Source organism: Nilaparvata lugens, chromosome 13, assembly GCF_014356525.2.
Source record: "Nilaparvata lugens isolate BPH chromosome 13, ASM1435652v1, whole genome shotgun sequence".
NCBI classification, from domain to species: domain Eukaryota; kingdom Metazoa; phylum Arthropoda; class Insecta; order Hemiptera; family Delphacidae; genus Nilaparvata; species Nilaparvata lugens.
This window is the reverse complement of record NC_052516.1, coordinates 22,226,877-22,240,001: the sequence shown is the minus strand read 5'-3', so window position 1 is coordinate 22,240,001 and position 13,125 is coordinate 22,226,877. Positions and strand designations below refer to the sequence as shown.

The window sequence follows — 13,125 nt, the reverse complement described above, 5'->3', positions numbered from 1 at the left end:
ATTTATTCGTACAATTTATGTATCAAATTTTTTATGGTGTATCCTTTATTTAATTCCCCAATACCATGCATGACAAATCTCATATCTATTTATCAAATTATCAGTACTGAATTATTAAGAAAGTTACCATCCGATTTTATCATTAATGGAATAAGCTGGTTTACTCAGCAATATATTGCATTGTTAATTAAATCTCTGGAAATAATACATTCCAAAGATTTCTATAAATTGTCCAAGAGCAATAAAGTGCAGGAGCTCCTGAGCGAGCCTATAAGGATTTTATCGAAGTTGTATTCTAAAAACCACAACCAGACTTATATATTTTTGCACTCATGCTTTACCGACTGCAGCCAAGTAGGCAAATCGTTATTCATCAAAAAAATAACGTCAGATGTTATAATAATAAACTCCAAAATTTGGAAGTATTGGTAAATTGTGTTGTAATAAATAAGAAATGTTCAAGATAAATAGAAACAATTTGAATAATAATGATTTCATTGAATGTAAAAGTTTTGTCAAACTATTAATTGAAATGAGTTAAACTTTCCTCGAAAGTTTTTGTAATTGATGTTTTCTTTTTAATTTTAAAAACCTGATATGATCAATTATCGTTTGAAATGGATGCTGGAGTGTATGTAGAATTTTTAGTGGGGTTTGATAATTAGAATTTTGCTGGTACATGATTGTTTTTGAGATGGAAAATCATTATTGCTTGAAGAAGGAATGACCAAAAGGTTATGACTTAGAGAGGCAGTAATGAGATAATATTTTTTGTGTTGATTACTAATGTTGATTGCCATAGATGCAAATGTTTAATTATGTTGATTGCCATAGATGCAAATGATTACTTATGAATATTGATTGCCATTGAAGCAAAATATTATTGATGTTTTGAATGTTTTTTTGTTTAATGAGTAGTAGTAAAGTTTTGGCATGAAATGTAGCTTGTGTTTAGAACATTGAAAAGTCGAAATAAACTGTAGTAACCGGCACACGATGGTTAATAATAGTAAATAATCTGTTTTTAATGAAAATTTTATAAATCTGTGTACATAAATAACTTTGAAATCCCAAATGGAATATGAATCAAATTTGAAATGTTATACTGAATGATAAATCATAAATGTGAAACACTATAATTTGAAATGTTATACTAAATGATAATGAAATGCAGATATATTGTATTATGAAATGATTTTTTTTAGTGGAAGACCAATTGTCTGAATTATATATATTGATGTATGTGTTAAGGTATTTGTTCTTGTGATGATAGATGATTTGTTGTAACATTGATGGATAAATAAAAAGGTTATTTAAAGGATTTTGTGGATTTAAACTGAGTGTATTGAAATTGTTGAATATTTTATTAAAGTTTTTGTAATTGATGTCTCTTTAAAATGAAAGAAATTTCAAAATTTATGTACCGGTATTGCTGACTGTATAAGATGTTCACAATAAATTTCATTTTTATACTGATTACATACTTGTAAAGCCTGTAATTTGAAAGCCTGTAGCCAGATAAATGAGCTCAATATGAATAGATAGTATTTTAGCTTGTAAGAATCTTCTGTTTAAGTATAAAATGATTTTGTTCAGTAAATTTTTGTTATAAATTGCCCAAGTTTTATGAAAAATATATTTTATTTGCTCTGAATTGACTTCTCATTCATAGGCATTAAATCCATTCATGATTCATCAAGATGTTAGCAAAATTGGAACCGAAGGCTTTCCTTGGGTGATAGGTGAAATAGGTACTTCAAACCTATTTGGATAAAATTGGTAGCACGTCATTCTAAATCAGATTTATTGTCACTTCTTCCTTCATTAATAAATTAATCTCCCACAATCTTAAGTCATATTTAAGTAATAGTACTCATTTTATGAAACAAACCTTTTCTATTCAAGAAAATAGAGTTATTCAGTCATGATAGAATGAAAGAATACTTATCAGTTTTTCTAATTTATTACCATGAAACAAACGTTTTTTATTGAAGAAAATAAGGCTATTCAATCATAATTGAATTAAATAATTCCTGGCAGTTTTTTTTATCTTTTAAAACTAGTTTCTGTGTATTTTTCAGACAAATCATTGATGCCTGCATGGAATAATGGAGAAGGATAAGAGTGAAAGAGATGAGGGGCTCCCACATCCGAGGGCGAAAGCCAACTTTCTGTCCGCTGCTACTTTCAGGTACTTTTATTCAATTCATAAAATAATAATAAAATTTGAAATATTCAACATATTTCCTCAGTAAGGATTTGACTATCAGTGCTGTATATCGCTGCCTTAACCAACTTATTCGGTGAAGAATATAGTCGGATGGTAATCTTATTAATACTTCAATACTGGTAACTCGATAGATGAAAATGAGATTGGTTGTTTATTCGACAGAGGCTGGCTCAAACAGCACTTTATCAATTACATCGAGAACTTTTTGGGGTTGTCTGGCGTCAGGTAGCAAGTTGAACAATTTAAATGGCTAAGTGCACAATAACATAGGCCTACCTTCATGTCCAAATCCTCCTTGCTTCTAGGATCCCGGTCCAGATCACGATACGAGACAAGACGACACTTGTAATAAATCACAATAGATAATCAATAGATCACTTTGCAAAAATCGATCACAATACGAGACAAGACGACACTTGTAATAAATCACAATAGATAATCAATAGATCACTTTGCAAAAATCGACATTACGAGAAGTGAGCTGTTCGATTGGCTGTCAATCAGCAACTGGTGCGATTATGCTATACGCATCACCCTTCAATTGCCCCCTCCACCACACAACGCCAGACAACAAAGGGGAACATTCATATAATGTCCGAACATTGGTCATGCATGGAAGTAGGGAAACAAATAAAGGATACACCATAAAAATTTATATATGTATATTACACAAAAAATCAATGAATAAATAAATATAGATATGTATAGAGCAACAAGCAAAAATAGTAAATATAAGAACAAATTATATATATATATATCAAAAAAGAAAGTATCACAGATTAGCTCACTAGTTTTTTAGCACAAAATGTTACCATATGCTTCTTGAATCATTAACCATATGCATTCAGATTATGTAGCTCAGTTATTGACTTGCTGCTGCTTGTCGATTAAAAATCTCAATATATATCTTCTTTCCAAATTAATAAAAAATAATCAATTGATAAACTATAAATCTCAAATATAATAATATGTATATATCTCAGGGCTCAAGGTTTGGCCTCTGATGGAATTAGATAAATCAATTTATCCAATGAACATGAGCTACATTTATATCTTCATGATTTGCTAATAAAATTGATAATTGAGTGAGCATATATATATTACAACATTAAATTTAAATATTTCTTTCATATGTGTATCCTTAGATATATAAATCTGATATAGTTCTTAACTAGTGGAACACGTTTTTGTACTTTTTAAGACTTGTGCAAGTTTTATAATAATTTCAATATTTATATAACCTTCCGACGAGCTAGCCTTTTAGATCTTATTTCACTCGAAGCACTGAGGGCGCCCTAAATTCATATATTTCTCAATAATTATCACTCACGTGCTGAATTTCACCAGATGATGGTGGTGATCTGAATTTCCTGTCGTCCTGTATTTTCTGGTGGCCGAAGTCATCTTCTTCAAGGGAATAAATAAATATCTAAATGACTTATGCTTTAATACAGCATCACTAAGTCTTATAAAAAATTAATGAATTCAAACTTTAAATCTTTCAAACGTACAATTTAACAAAAGGGACTTGTGCTCTACAAAATTTGGTGGCGTTCCATGGTGGTGTCTGGCAAGCAAGTGGGCTCTGATCCACCCCTATTCTCTAAGATCATACTTCCATCTTCCAAATTTGCATAAATTTAAATACTCCATTACTATGCCATTATAAAAATCAAATAGTCTGTGCCAATCTGCTAGGCTATTATCTACATCTTATATATTACATTTTATAATTACTCGGACTACATCCGATCATGAACTGAGTAGTGATAACTTATAAATTCTTATCATTTATATAAATAGCTATGGTTATATTTGAATCGGCTCGTTATTGCCACCCATCAACTACTGCAATTTGATTGGTTCATCCAAAATTCACAAATGTATCCATGCGCCTACTGAATATACATACTTCCTCAATATTTTTATTTATTTTATGTGCTTTGTACATGCTCATTACATATAATAAATCTTTATAAACTTTTTAAGTTGTTTTCCCATTCACAATAGCATGCCATGTGGTTACCAAATCCTCTAGTTGAATACTATTTGTTTACAACAAAAATTTGCCAAAGGTGTCTGGCTAAATTTCAAATTACACGGCTTGATCGATTATTAGGTTGCCGACCAGTAAGTATTATAGCCTAACCTCAAAATTCAAATATTTTATGTAATACAATAAATAGCAAATAAAATTCTTTTCCATTTGGCTATTCTAATTGTAGCCAGGAGACCTGTTATTATCTAATCTTTCACTTGTTGCTATCACACCCAGCGATAATAGAGCAGCTGTTTGCTCGAGACCTATAAAATCCTTTCATTTAGTGATTTTGCTTGCTTATCAAATTTAATTTATTACAGTATCAAAATCCATGTGAAACTTCAGATACTTTTGTTGGTGAGATGTAGTGAAATTTATACATAATGAAACACTGGTGTGTTGTCCAGAAATATCAGGAATTCCACACAATATCGCTGCTTATCAGCGCGATTATTCAAATTCAAATTCCTAAATCACTGTTTAAAACTATGAAAAGGTTGGAAAATCAAGAAAGTCTTGTAGAACTTCTGACATTATTTTTTTTAATGAATAACGATTTGCCTCGGCTTGGCTGCAATTGGTAAAGCATGAGAGTTAAAATACATAAGTCTGGTCGTGGTTTTCTAAAATACAATTTCGATAAATCTTTATAAGCTTGCTCAGGAGTTCCTGCAGTTTACTGCTTTTGAACAATTTATAGAAATCTTTGGAATGTATTGTTTCCAAAGAATTTAATTAACAATGCAACATACTGTTGTGTAAACCAGCTTATTCTATTACTGATAAAATTGGATGGTAACTCCTTTGATAATTCAATACTGACAATTAATAAATAGATATGAGATTTGTCTTGTGTGGTATTAGGGAATAAAATAAATGGTAGACCATAAAAAGTTTGATACATATATATTGTATGAATAATATTAAAAATTCGGATAAATATGGAAAATATATAGAGCAACAAAACATATACAACAAAATCAGAACAAATATATCAAGATAAAATATCACAGACTAGTACACTATTCTATAGATCTTTAGCACGAAACTTTACCATGTGCTTTTCAATTCATTGATAATATGCATTTATTTGCATGCAGCTTCGGTATCGACTTGCTGTTGCTTGTTGATTTAGGTAATCTCACTTTATATCTTATTTCATGAATCATAGAATGATAAATTGATAGATCGTAGATTATCAATATATTAATTTCTGTAATTTTCAGTATATTTCTCAATAACATATAACTTATATATCTCTCAGGGCAGAAGGTTCGGCCTCTGATGAAAATAGATAAATCAATTTATCCAGTGAACAAGAGCTACATTATATCTTTACAAATTGTTAAATAAAATCAATGATTGAGTGATTATGTGTATATTATAAGATTAAAATTATATATTCCTTTAATCTGTGCACCTTTGGATATGTAAATTTGATATAACTCTTATTCAATAAAATATAGGTATTTATTGTACCTCTTTAAGACTTGCGCAAGTTTTATAATAATTTTCAATATTTATAACCTTTCCGACGAGCTAGCTTTTTATATTTGTTTCACTTGAAGCACTGAGGACGCCCTAATTTTATATATTTCGACAATTTATCACTCACGTGCTGAATTTTTACAAGATGTTGGCAGCGATCCGAATTTCCTGGTCATCCTGGATTTTTGGTGGCTGAAGTCGTCTTCTCCAAGGGAATAAATAAATGTTTAAATGACTTTCGCTTTAATGCAGCATCACTGAGTCTTATGAAAAATTAATTAATGAGTTTAAACTTTAAGTCTTTCAAAAGTGCAATTTGATAAAGGGTCTTGTGCTCTACAAAATTTAGTGTCATTCCATAGTGGTGTCTGGCAGGCAAGTGGGTAGGTTCTACTTTTATTTTCACAATTTTCATTTCCAACTTGCAAATTTACATAAATTTAAATGATTTGCTACTATGCCATTTAAAGTTTCAAATAGTCCATGTCAATCTACTAAATTATTACCTATATCATATATATGATATTTTATATTTCCTCAGGCCATATCCAATACATAAACTGAATGGTAAAAATTTACAAAATCTTATCATTTATAGAAATATTCATAAATACATTTGAACCGGCTCTCTATTGCCGCCCATCGATTACTACAATTTGATTGGTTCATGCAAATTCACTACGGTATACATGCATCTATGAACTTCCTACTTCCTTAATACTCTAATTTATTTTTATTTGGTGGTTTAAGTACATTTATTACATACAGTATATTTTTATAAGGTTTATAAGTTGTTCCTCCCTCTACAACAATAAGCCATGTGCTTTTTTAAAGTCCTCTAGTTGCATACCATTTAGTTACGATAACTTTTTGCCAAGGTGTCTGGCTAGATTCTATGTTATGACTTGATCGATCATTATGTCGCCGATCAGTAGGTATTTTAAGCCTAACCTCAAATTTTCCAATACTTTATATAATATAATATAAGTAGCAAATAACTTTCTATTTCTGTTCGGCTGTTCTAATTTTAGCTGTGATACCTGATATTATCTAATCTTATATTTATCATTATCGCATTTGGCGATACTAGACTAGTTATTTCACTTCAGACCTATAAAATTCTTCCAAATAGGGATTTTGTTTACCCCTCAGATTTTGATACGTTACAAACTGCATTGTTTACTTTTCAAAAGTTGCATTGTTGATGAGTGATTTTACAAGTAGACCGACAAGCCTGCAAGCCTCCCAGTAATATATGATCTATATATATAAAAGCAAAATGGCACTCACTCACTGACTGACTTACTGACTGACTGACTCACTCACTCACTCACTCACTCGCAGAACTGAAAAACCAATGGAACAAAAACGTTTAAATTTGGTAGGTATGTTCAGTTGGCCCTTTAGAGGTGCACTAAGAACGGATTTGAAAAAAAATCCAAAGATACGCCCAAAATCTGCGTTTTCCAGCGTTTTTTAGCTTTATTGAGAACAAATGAACAGAAAATATTCAAATTTGGTACAGAAGCTCAGCTAGGGTGTAATAATGTTGTTTTAGAAGGAATTTTCATTAACGTCAAAGATACATCCAAAATTAGCGTTTTTCCAGCATTTTTTTTTTTTGCATTTTCTCAGATTTATTGAGAGCAAATGAACAGAAAATGATCAAATTTCCTACAGAAGCTCAGCTGGGGTGTAATAATTTTGTGTTAGAAGGAATTTGAAATAACACCAAAGCTACACCCAAAATTAGCGTTTTTTTTTTTGCATTTTCTCAGTAACTGAGAAATAACCGTTTTTTTCATCAAGTAATAGACAGAAAATTTTCAAATTTGGTACAGAGGTTTAGGTAGGGACTAAAAATTTTGTGTTGAGGTGACTTTAATATTTCATCAAAGGTACACCCAAAATCAGCGTTTTTCCATCGTTTTTCAGCTTTTCTGCGTTTTCTCAGTACTCTGACTTTCTGATGGAATGAAGCATGCTCAAATGAAAAATGCAGGTGAGCAGGGTGGAGCCCCCTGGCTAGACGGATACGGCGAGCGAAGCGAGCCTGATGGCTAGTTATCAATAATTTATTGCAATTGTTAATAAATGAATGATTTAATGTAATTATGATAATCAATTTTTCAAGTGGGTTTTTTTCGCTGAGGATGAGACAAATAATAGTTTAGATTTCTTTATTTATGTATGTCACAATACACTTATTTACATTAAATAACGGTAATGCTAAATATTCAATGAAGTATAAAAAATTGATCAACAATAATAAAGATTAAATGAAATTAGAATAACGATAATATAAAATTTTAGTGTAACATTCGATTTTGTAAAATTGTAATGGGCGCATTGTATTCGTTTCAGCTTTGAATTTTTTCTCCAATTTAACACAATTGACACCTTTCTAAGAAAGCTGAAAGCGCCTCCCCGTGGTGCGCCTGGGTATCCCTATTTAGAATGGAGACCTGAATTTGGAGAGCAAAATCGAATACTAGCCAGCCATAGTGGACTGGCCTTCCCTTCCCTGCCTTCTTCTCTTCTCTCCCTTACCGGCTGCTCTATCATTTGGTTCTCTTATGCTTCTTTTCCTGTTGTTTAGTTTCGGTTGTCTTTCCTCTCTGTTGGGTTTTGTTCTTCTGCCTGCTGCTCCCTCCCATCCTATTATTTGGTTTCATTTTATTTTTATAGTATTTCTTCCCCTATCTTTTCTATTCCAATCAATTCAGCAACCTAGATGGAATTTCAAAAAGGCTAACTGGAGTGGTTTCACAGGAGAATTGGATAAATGCATCCGTTGGATCCCTACAGAGCCTGAGAACTAAAAAAGATTTATAGGCATTGTTGTAGCAATGGCCAAGGAACATATTCCAAGGGGTTTCAGGAAGGAATATATCCCGGGATGGAGTGAAACAGGTAAAAATCTCTATAAGCAATTCCAGAAGAAGAATGACCCAAAGATTGCAGAACTCCTGAGGAGTTTGGATTAGGCACACAGAGAGAAATGGTCCAGCACAATGGAGGAGATGGATTCCAGACATTCCAGCCGCAAGGCTTGGAGTCTTCTGAGGAAGCTGGGCAGTGCAAAATTTGTCACTCATCAGGGCTCCCATATTCATCCCTATCAGGTGGCAGAACAAATTGTTAGACATCAACGGCCCCAGGCTGCCTGGACCATGCAATAAGGGTGAAGAATAGGCTAAGGGAGATGAAAGCAACTGTTCCAGAAGACTCAAGTCTGTCCAGTGATTTCACGGTTGAGGAGGTAAATGTTGCACTTCACAATACAAAGCCTGGTAAGACACCAGGGTTTGATGGAATCCATCCAGAGTTCCTGCTGCATACAGGAAAGTGTGTCAGACTGTGGCTCTCTCAGTTCTATACAAGGATCTTACAGAGTGGCTATCTCCCAGCAGAATTCAAGGAGTCAAAAATTGTGGCAATCATTAAACCTGGAAAGCCTTGTGATGATGTTAAGAGTTACCACCCATTTGCTCTGCTCAGTGTCAGCTATAAATTGCTTGGAAGGCTCATCTATAATAGGATCAGCCCAAGAATACTGGAACATGTTCCAATTCAACAAGCAGGATTTTGGCCAAACCGGAGCTGTGTAGACCAGTTTCTTGCATTGACAACACATATTGAAGCGGGTTTCCAAAAAGGCTTGAAGACGTCTGTTTTCTTTGTAGACCTGAGTGCTGCATACGACACAGTGTGGATAGAGGACCTTATATTTGAACTACTACAGGTCCTGCCAAGTCTGAAATTGATCAATAAAATGCTGAAGAACAGGAATTTCAGGGTTCTCATGGATGATAGGCTGAGCAGGAGAAGAGTATTGAACAATGGATTGCCACAGGGATCTATCTTATCCCCCCTTCTTTTTAATCTGTACATAGCCGATTTGCCAAATATCAAGAGTATTTGTGTATGCGGATGACATTGCTATAGCCATTCAGGACAGGAGTATGGAAGAAACAGCAAGCAGCCTGACTCAAGACTTGTTTTCCCTCTCAGCTTACTTCCACAAGTGGAGGCTCCAGCCCAATAACATGAGGAAAACGGAGGTTTGCTGCGTTCATCTGAATAATAAGGAAGCAAGTGCAAAGTTGAAGGTAAAATTTGATGAGGCTCACCTGCAAAACAATTTTTTGCCCAAGTACCTGGGAGTTACGCTTGACTGCACTCTACCCTATAAACACCATATCCAAAATGTTGCTGAGAAACTGAAAACCAGAAATAACATAATTCAAAAACTTTGTGGCACTACTTGGGGTGCTTCGGCCACAACTTTGCGCTGTTCTGCTCTGGGTTTGGTATATCCCACCGCTGAATATTGTGCTGCTGTATGGTTTAATAGTGCCCATGTGAATAGAGTAAATGTGCAACTGAACCACACTATGCGTTTAATCACTGGGACAATTAGAAGAACCCCCATATACTGGCTTTCAGTCCTCAGCAATATTGCTCCACCGGGGCTACGTAGATCTTCTGCTCTTGCACATGAACACAAAAAGATAAAGAGTAACAGGGCACTTCCAATTCATGGAGATCTTCTGGATTTGGGTGATCGGTTAAAGTCAAGGCAAAAGGCATCCTCCCATGCGCATGTCAGAGCAACTGAGCAATGAAACTTATTCCATGAGAGCAAGCTGGGAGGAGGAGTGGATAGAAAAAAACCCCTCAGCATCTGCTTTAGGTACTCAGTTGGTGTAAATGTGGCTGGATTTGAACTGCCAAGACGGAAGTGGCGACCCTCAACAGGGTTAGGACTGCCCACGGGAGATGCGGGGCCTCTCTTAATGACTGGGGCAGTTTACCTTCCCCTGCTTGTGATTGTGGAGAGGTAGTGCCTTCACTTCACTTCACTTCACTTCAACCAGGCACTTCACTTCCTGGTTGATTGACAAAGGGGGCCCAGCCCCCGAAAATTCTCGTTTAAATGTAAGTTTTTAATCTATTCGTGTCGTGTGTATCCTGTTTATATTTATATTACAAAACTTTAAAGTGTTTTCTGTTAAGTGCTATATATATGTGCCATACGCTAATAATAAAAATAATAATATTCATAAATCGGCGGTGTTTCAACAAATAATTGTCGATTCTCTAAGAAGGATATAAAATAATATCCTTCCCATAAACACACGACTGGGTTGTGATGGAATACAGCTGTTGGGAATATTATAACATAGATGGGAGGTGAGTGGACCTACAGTTTTAGGTTGGTTCCGAACCACCGGAAATTGGGTTTAAACTCATAAATAGTATTTAAAGGAGTTTGGATCTTGAAGTAGTCACTCTTACAACGGGATTAGCTGGCGCATGGAGCTTTACCTACTTATCTCATTGATTGCTTATCAGCGCGACTACGAAACCAATCATCGCTTTCAAACGTGTTGGTATTGTTTATAGAAAAATCCCACAAAATATTCTAAAATATTTTTACTTTAATATCTCATTTATATATTCACTTACATATAATATGTTATTTATATTTCATATGATTTTAGCTGGACCTTCCCGATGTTTCGTTTGGGATATAAAAGAGACCTGGAGGTGACGGATTTGTATGCAACACTCAAAGAACACTCATCGAATAATCTGGGAGACAAATTTGAAAGGTAAATAAAACTATTTATAGATCATTTTTCTATTTATAGAAAAATACGTTTTAGATTATTCAATTGATGACTGGGAACTGCGTATTAATGCGATTTTCTTACAACTGGTACCTACTTGGATTAGCAATTTGCTAATTTGCTGATTCAGTTATTATCAGTTTCCCCTACACAAATGGATAGTCCAGTAGGGGGATTACAAAATATGCTGTATATCTATTCATTCATTTATTCATATACAAATACATTCCAGGTAAAAACAACAGGCGTTTTCCCAAAACTGCGTCAAACGTTAATTTGGAATACATACAGTATAAAGGTTATGTTAATTACGTAACCTAAATGGTAACTTATTGTATTTTATAAACGTTTATAATGTTTTTTTTGTAAACAAGATATGGACGGCAGGATAAACCTCCACCAAATATGTAAGCAATATGTGCCTTCACCGAGTATGTAAGGGTGGGAAAATGAAAAACAAGAAATGATCGTACTGGTTTTGATAATTAAAACAAAACAATAAATTATTTGTACAAAATTAGAATTATAATTATAAATTATGAAATAACAATAAATATATGAATATTTCAAGGGCTACTCGCTTGGCTGCTAGTGAAGATTAAATTTGTTGTGATTATGGAAAATTTAAAACAATGACTCAGTAGTCACCTACCTTTATGATAATGGCCCCCAATTTGGCATCCACTGGTTGAACGCGACGTTAATTATTAATGAAAAATAAAAAAAACTGATCTAATGAAGTGGGTTCAGATCCCTCCTTATTCGATAATACAATTCTCTTTAAACTGCCCGAACTGTGACAGGAAAACTGTATTATAAAACAAGAACAAAATCTATCCCCTTCACCAGAACAGCCGGACTTTTACTCACAGTCCTAACGAACGAGCTCACACACACACAAAAGTAAAATTTTGGGTATTAATATATAACTCAGTCAATGCCAAACATGAAGCCATTTCAAATACATATTTTTATCAGTCGCACAAGCGAGCACGTTTGTTATGAAAAACAAAAGAGAAGCTATAATAATTTTGATAACAAGTGAAATAAACAATCCTTCTGTCGATGACAAAACTGTTCAAAGACAAAAACATTGTTCATTAAACTTTCGTAAATTAAAACTCTAAAATCCTGATCAATATGAGATAAATATATGATTCATATATATGTCCCATAATGACCAGGTGACATTTTGGAAAATAAATTTGAATTTCAATTTTGAATTTGATGTATTCTAGTTATTGGAGTATTGTGAACTAAGTGTAAAGTTTTAATGGGAATAGAAAGTAACTGGAAAAGTATATCTATATATATATAAAAGCGAAATGGCACTCACTCACTGACTGACTGACTGATTCACTCACTCACTCACTCACTCACTCACTCACTCACTCACTCGCAGAACTAAAAATCTACCGGACCAAAAACGTTTAAATTTGGTAGGTATGTTCAGTTGGCCCTTTAGAGGCGCACTAAGAAATCTTTTGGCAATATTTCAACTCTAAGGGTTGTTTTTAAGGGTTTAAAGTTCGTCTTTTAGCATGTATATTCTTCTTCTCCCAATCTCTCAATAATTATAATTGAAATTTCCATATCATATGTTACTATAGAACTATAATCTAGATAGAGTACCTCTTTGAAACAGTTGTTAACTGGCAACTAAATTAATAATTTTGTCAGGTTGGCACCAAGTTGAAGATTTAAATGCATTTATCGCGGAAAAATTGATT

General features: G+C 33.5%; 1 protein-coding gene across 1 annotated transcript in view; it reads left to right on the top strand.

The window, feature by feature from the left end:
• The window catches only part of LOC111050522 (multidrug resistance-associated protein 4-like), a 148,826-nt gene that overhangs the window by 40,813 nt on the left and 94,888 nt on the right, over positions 1-13,125 (top strand). Inside the window, exons 2-3 of the mRNA XM_039440393.1 lie at positions 2,082-2,191; positions 11,267-11,377. Coding sequence (XP_039296327.1) covers positions 2,109-2,191; positions 11,267-11,377 — 194 coding nt within the window. The 5' untranslated portion in view covers positions 2,082-2,108. The remainder of the gene's footprint in view (positions 1-2,081; positions 2,192-11,266; positions 11,378-13,125) is intronic.